This window comes from Primulina tabacum, unplaced genomic scaffold (assembly GCF_025594145.1).
Source record: "Primulina tabacum isolate GXHZ01 unplaced genomic scaffold, ASM2559414v2 Contig443, whole genome shotgun sequence".
NCBI lineage: Eukaryota > Viridiplantae > Streptophyta > Magnoliopsida > Lamiales > Gesneriaceae > Primulina > Primulina tabacum.
This window is the reverse complement of record NW_027459751.1, coordinates 92,154-99,074: the sequence shown is the minus strand read 5'-3', so window position 1 is coordinate 99,074 and position 6,921 is coordinate 92,154. Positions and strand designations below refer to the sequence as shown.

The 6,921-nt window shown below is 41.8% G+C and overlaps 1 protein-coding gene across 1 annotated transcript; it reads right to left on the bottom strand.

Annotated features, from left to right (window-relative positions):
* Positions 1–393: 393 nt before the first annotated feature.
* On the bottom strand, positions 394–1,620 carry LOC142534260 (uncharacterized). The gene is made up of 5 exons (XM_075641198.1): positions 1,610–1,620; positions 1,325–1,517; positions 994–1,089; positions 747–893; positions 394–615 (listed from the first exon to the last, which is right to left on the bottom strand). The coding sequence occupies exons 1-5, from the start codon at positions 1,618–1,620 to the stop codon at positions 394–396; spliced, it is 669 nt and encodes a 222-aa protein (XP_075497313.1).
* Between the last annotated feature and the right edge of the window lie 5,301 nt (positions 1,621–6,921).

Below are 6,921 nucleotides of genomic sequence, written 5' to 3'. Positions count from 1 at the left end.
GACTATCAAATCCGCAGTCTGTTGAACAATATCCGGCCCAATCTCAGCTCTCTCTTCGACCTCATCCCAATGAATTGGTGACCTACGCTTCCTCCCATAAAGAGCCTCATAGGGAGCCATATCTATAGACTATTGATAGCTGTTGTTATAGGTAAACTCCACTAACGGTAGCTTCGGCTCCCAACTATCCCGGAAGTCGATCAAACAAGCCCGTAGCAAGTCTTCCAATCTGGATCACTCTCTCCTATTGGCCGTCAGTCTGCGGATGAAAGGTTGTACTAAACAACATTTCGGTCCCGATAGCGGAATGAGACTCTTCCAGAATGATGAATTAAATTGTGGATCTTTGTCAGATATAGTAGACATTGTAATCCCATGCAGTCTGACTATCTCTCAAATATACAGCCCGAAATACTGTGACATAGAGTATGTCGTCTTGAGTGGCAGTAAATGCGCCGATTTTGTCAGAAAATCCACGATCACCAAAATAGTAGTGTATCCCTTCATTGTTTTCGGTAAACCAACCATGAAGTACATCGTAATATTCTCCCACTTACACTCGGAAATAGAGACCGGCCTCATCCACCCCGCTGGTCTCTGATGATCTGCCTTCATCTGGTGACAAGTGAGGCATTCTGACACAAAATTTCAAATGTCCCTCTTCATAGTCGGCCCCAATAGAGTAACTGTAGATCTTTGTACATTTTCGTACTCCCTAGGTGGATAGAGTACGGCGAATCATGTGCCTCTGTCATAATCTCTACTCTCAATGAATCACCACTAGGCACCCATAAACGACCTCTATATTTGACAATGTCGTCCTCCACCAAATACAAAGTACTGCCCTTCGATTCGTCTCTCGTCTTCCACTTCTGCAACTGCTCATCAGTAGACTGTTCATTACGAATGCGGTCTCTCAGAGTGGACTGAACCGTCAAGTAGATAATCTCGATGCATGGCCACTAGCATAAATCTCAAGATAGAACCTCTTACCTCTTTCTGGAGAGGTTTCTGTATTGCTAGATGGCCTACCACTGCTGTCTTCCAGCTCAATGAATGGGCCACCACATTAGCTTTCACGGGTGGTAGCTAATGTCACAATCGCAATACTTAACCAGCTCCAACCATCGCCTCTGTCTCGTGTACAGCTCCTTCTGAGTAAAAAAAATACTTGAGGCTCTTGTGATTGATGAAAACATTGCACTTCTCATCGTACAAGTAATGTTTCCAGATCTTCAATGCAAAACAACTGCAGCTAATTCAAGGTCGTGCGTCGGACAGTTCTTCTCAAGAATCTTCAGCTGTCTTACGCATAGAAGATCACCCTATCACTCTGCATAAGCACGGAGCCTAAACCGAGTTTCGAAGCATCAGTGTATAGAACATAATCTCCTTGCCCGGTAGGCATCGCTAGAACTGGTGCTACATTAAGTGCTTGCTTCAACTTCTCAAAACTGCTCTGACACTCGTCACTCCACACAAACTTTACATTTTTCTTCGTAGAGCTGTCAAGGGCACTGCAATAGACGAAAAGCCCTTGATAAACTTACGATAATAACCAGCCAGGCCTAAGAAACTGCGAATCTTGGATACATTCCTAGGAACTGACCACTCCTTCATTGTAACTTCTACCGTTTTAAAAGTGCGGAAATATTTATTTTTTTTATAAGCTCACATTTTGAAATTAAACATTTAAATAAATTGCATTCATGCAGTCTTACTTAAAAATATCATTTAAAAATAATCATAAGTAATTACCAATAAAATATAACGGAGCAAAAACGAGTAAAAATCCTAACATCAAACAGTAATAAAACAGCGTATAAAATGCTCATATCCTCTCAATAACATAAAATCGTAAATGTGCGGAAAGTCATGAGGTCCTCGGGTCATGTCGCCCACCAAGTATGCCGACTCAAAGTTCAGTACCTCCAGTCCCCTCGACGTCGAACTCACCTGCATCACACACGCCTAGTGAGTCTAAAGACTCAACACACCTGTACCATAAATTAGAAATACCTATACATAGGACACAACATTAAAAAATATCATACATACTCAACATATCTTTCATGAACTTTGAAAGCGTAATGTAAACGTGCCATATGAAATCGTGACGTGTCAAAACCGTTCATCGTTAATCATAATTAATCATTTCCATTGGTGAATTCAGTTCATTAGAATTGACTATCGTTGTAAGGTCCGAAAATTTAATTCACGTAACCTGAATGCATGCAATCTAGAGTTTTATTTTTAAATTATGTGTTTAATTATTTTCATGCATTTTACGCACAATTATTGCATGATAGGATTTATTTCATGAAATTTTAAAGGTTCATGAATTAAAGATTTTTAAGTTGCATTTCGCACTCGAACGAGGAATGGAAACTAGGGAATTTTTAGGAAAAATTATTTTTATTACATGATTAATTTTTATTAATGAATATAAGAGGCTTTAAATGTAATTTTTCAAGAAATGGGCTTTGTTGGGTATTTTTACCCGCTAGAGCATATTTTTTAGCGGTACTCAAATTTTATCGAATCAGGGGACCTTTTGAGGGTTCGACTAATATTTCAAGAACTTACCAAAACGAAATATTTTTCAGGGATATGTTTGGACTTAATGGGCCTACTTTTAAGCTTTTTGGGCTTAAAACTCTTTTTAAACTTTTAATTAGCAATTTAGGGCCCATTAGTTTATTTGTTAACTATTTAAATAATACCTAATTAACCCTAAACCTAATATTATCCACCCCACCAGCCAAAACCCCTTCATTTCATATTTTTTCTCTCGGTTTCAGCAAAAATTTCCTCAAGGAAGCTTCGGCCTTAACAAATTCTTGCAAAATAAATTCTTCCGGCACTCATTCTTCGATCTCCTCGCGTCTATAACATCAAAGGCACGCATTGTAACATTTTTTTGCATCACACTCGTTTTATATGCTACTTAATGGGTTTCTTGCATGAAAACCTTCGATCCAATCATGTGCATAAGAGATTTCGGGTTTCATGTGCTTTTCTTGCAATCCATGTTTGTTGTTCACGTTTTTTTTCCAGTATTTTCGTGCAAGGGCTGCTAGTTCTCGATGCTAAGACCTGTAAATGGTGTCAAGAGGTTGTCTTGGGGTTTAGAACCGTTGTTGATCGCTGCAGAGGGAAGGGCTGAGAGTAATTTTTCAATGGGGTGGCTCGGTTCTTGGGATAATTAGAGTACAGGGGTCAGCTAGCCACGCAGGGACCTAGCCGAGCCTTAGACCAGACCCTGGTGGGTCTGAGACAAGGCTTGGAAGGGCTCAGCACGTGCTGGAGCCAACCCCAAGCACGGTTGATCGAGGAGTAGGAAGTAGCCGCGATACGGCGGTAAAGTAATTCTGTATGCGAGTGTCCCAACTCTCTATAGGATCTCAAAGGGTCTGATGAATCTAGGGCTGAGCTTGCCCTTTTTCCCGAACCTCATCACACCCTTCATTGGTGCGACCTTTACGAAAACATGATCCTCTACTGCAAACTCAAGATCTTGCCGCCTTTGGTCTGCATAACTTTTCTGACGGCTCTGTGCAGTCTTCATCCTGTCCCTAATCCTGGCCACTAAATCTGCTGTCTGCCTGAAAATATCCGGACACAACTCTGCTCGCTCCCCCACCTCATCCCAATAAACTGGAGACCTACACTTCCTTCCGTACAGTACCTCGTATGGAGCCATATCTATCGATGTCTAATAACTGTTGTTGTGTGTGAACTCCACAAGAGATAACTTCGGCTCCCAGCTTCCCTGGAAGTCGATCATGCAAGCTCGGAGTAGGTCCTCCAGAATCTGAATCACCCTCTCTGACTGACCGTCTGTCTGAGGATGAAAGGTAGTACTGAACAGTATCTTTGTACCCAACGCCTGATGGAGACTCTTCCAGAATGTCGTATGGAGCCATATCTATCGATGCCTAATAACTGTTGTTGTGTGTGAACTCCACAAGAGATAACTTCGGCTCCCAGCTTCCCTGGAAGTCGATCATGCAAGCTCGGAGTAGGTCCTCCAGAATCTGAATCACCCTCTCTGACTGACCGTCTGTCTGAGGATAAAAGGTAGTACTGAACAGTAGCTTTGTACCCAACGCCTGATGGAGACTCTTCCAGAATGCAGACGTGAACCTCGGATCCCTGTCTGACACGATGCACACTGGAATCCCATGCAGTCTGACTATCTCTCTGATGTATAGCTCTGCATACTGAGTCATGGTGAATGTCTTCTTGATCGGTAAGAAATGAGCTGACTTACTGAGCTGATCAACAATCACCCAGATGGCATTGAATCCTCCGGTAGTCCTCGGAAGCCCTGTCAAAAAATCCATGGTGATATTCTCCCATTTTCACTCGGAAATAGGGAGTGGTCTCGGCTTCCCTACAGGTCTCTGATGTTTTGTCTTGACCTGCTGACAAGTCAGACACTCGGAGACAAACCCTAGAATATATCACTTCATGCCCGACCACCAATACAGAGTCTGTAGGTCCTTATATATTTTTTTACTCCCCGGATGGATGGAGTATGGGGTGCTCTGGGCCTCGCCCAAGATATCTGCTCGAAGAGTATCACCGTCAGGAACCCATAGGTGGTCCTTAACTATGCCGTTCAAAACTGTATACAATCTCTGGCTCTTAGTCTCGTCCCTCTGTCTCCAATTCTGCAAATGCTCGTCAGAAATCCACCCTGCCCGAATAGTATCCCTCAGAGTCGGCTGTACTGTCAGAGTAGCAAGATTCGTGGCCTCGCCCCTGGCATAAACTGCAAGCTCAAATCTCTTAATCTTAGCGTGAAACGGTCTCTGCACTGACAAATGAGCAATCACTGCGTGATTCATACTCAGAGCGTTTGCAACCACATTAGCCTTACTCGGATGGTAGCTAATGTCACAATCATAATCTTTCACCAGCTCAAGCCACCTCCTCTATCGTATATTCAGTTCTTTCTGTGTGAAGAAGTACTTCTGGCTCTTATGATCTGTGAAAATCCTGCACTTCTCCTCATGCAAATAGTGTCTCCAGATCTTCAAGGCGAATATCACTGCTTCTAGCTCAAGGTCATGAGTCGGATAGTTCTTCTCATGGACCTTCAGCTGTCTGGACGCGTAGGCTATCACTCTGTCCTACTGCATCAGAACCACGCCCAAACCAAGTTTCGATGCATCTGTATAGACCACAAACTCTCGCTGTAACGTACCATACTTTTAAACTACTTGAAATTTGCAGAAAATAAAAATTTTCTTAAATACCAAATGAAATTTCAATTTTCGTTCATAAATCAATTGTTCATCCAAAAATATTTGCTTTAAAAGAGATCACCAATAAAATTTGCTAAAGAAAAATACTCGTTGAAACATTGTAAACAAAACGTGAAATCAGAGTAGTTGAAACATTGCATAAAAATTAAAACATGTGCGGTCCTCGGGTTTAGCCTCCCGCTCAGTCCAAGCCGGCTCACTGGTCCCCACCTCTCGTCTCCTCAAAGTCATCCTCACCTGCATCGATCAAGTCTAGTGAGTCTAAAGACTCAACATGTATAAACTGAAAGTAACGAGTACTACGTAATAAAATCACGTGCAACTTTAAAATAGAACGTACATACTTGAACTTGAACATGCATATAAAAGCTTGAACATACATACATATCATAGACGTGCCATAAACGTAAAATTTTTCTTAAACATGCCTGCATCGTTCATACTTGAACATAGATGAAATTCATCATTTAGCGTAGAGGCATGTTTCAAAGCATGTGACCCATACATAAATACGTCTGATCAGCTTAAACCACAGTACTGGGCTGACAAGAAAAATCCACTGTCACATACATGAGATCCCCGTTCTTGCTTTAACGGGTGGATTGGTCCCTGGTCATGCTTTACCGCTTTCCAATCTCATACATAATTTGGTCACAAGACATTTAGCATACCTCAAAAACTTAAAAATATTTTCTTTCCACGTCGAACATACTTATTTGGCATTGAGGGATTCGTTGGATTTTGTTTGGGGCCATTGCTACACATACTAACATGAGTTCAAACACTTATCTTTCATATCTTAGATGTAGGTACTCGGTTTCGCCACCGAAGTAAATAAATAGCTTATAACATTATAAATACTCGGGACTTGACCTCGTTTAATCAGCGTACTAAACCATGACATAGAACCCCAAAACAAATCATATATTTTATATTCATACCCACAGAACAAATCCTATACTTTATATTCATATTTTTTTAAAAAAAAAAAATTTAAAGGGTGGTACACACACGGGGTCCGGGTGTAATGCCCGGAGTCTTATTTGATAAATTGCGATTATTGATTTATAAATTTTTGTTATTATGGACGGAAAGGATCGGACCGGGAAAGATGAGAAAATAAATGAAATGTGTGCGAGGACAGTACCATTGACACATATGCGCGACACGATGCGCGCACATGCGCGAAATGGGCAGAAGATCTCGCGCATATGCGCGATATGAGTGCACGCATATGCGCGAGTCATATTGGAAGCCAAGTACAATTCCAGAGAACCTCGCGCATATGCGCGGAGATGGGGCGCGCATATGCGCGAGCTGCCGAGAAGCTTATCGCGGAGACCAGTAGGTCTCGCGCATATGCGCCGGTTGAGGTCGCGCATATGCGCGAGACGTGCAGTACATACAAGAGGCCACACGTCCCTTATCATGCAACGTGTATATATATATATACATATAAGTATTGCATTGTTCTTCAGAATCTTCAGAAAGAAAGGGACGAGAAAAATTCGCAAAAATTCTTACGCCTTTATATTTCGATCCGTCCGTTAGATTTTGAATCCGACTTCAGTACTGTGTTCCTACAGACGAGAGCTTTAACTGGCCGTAAGTTTTGTTACGTTTTGTTATCATTTAAAATTATGATATT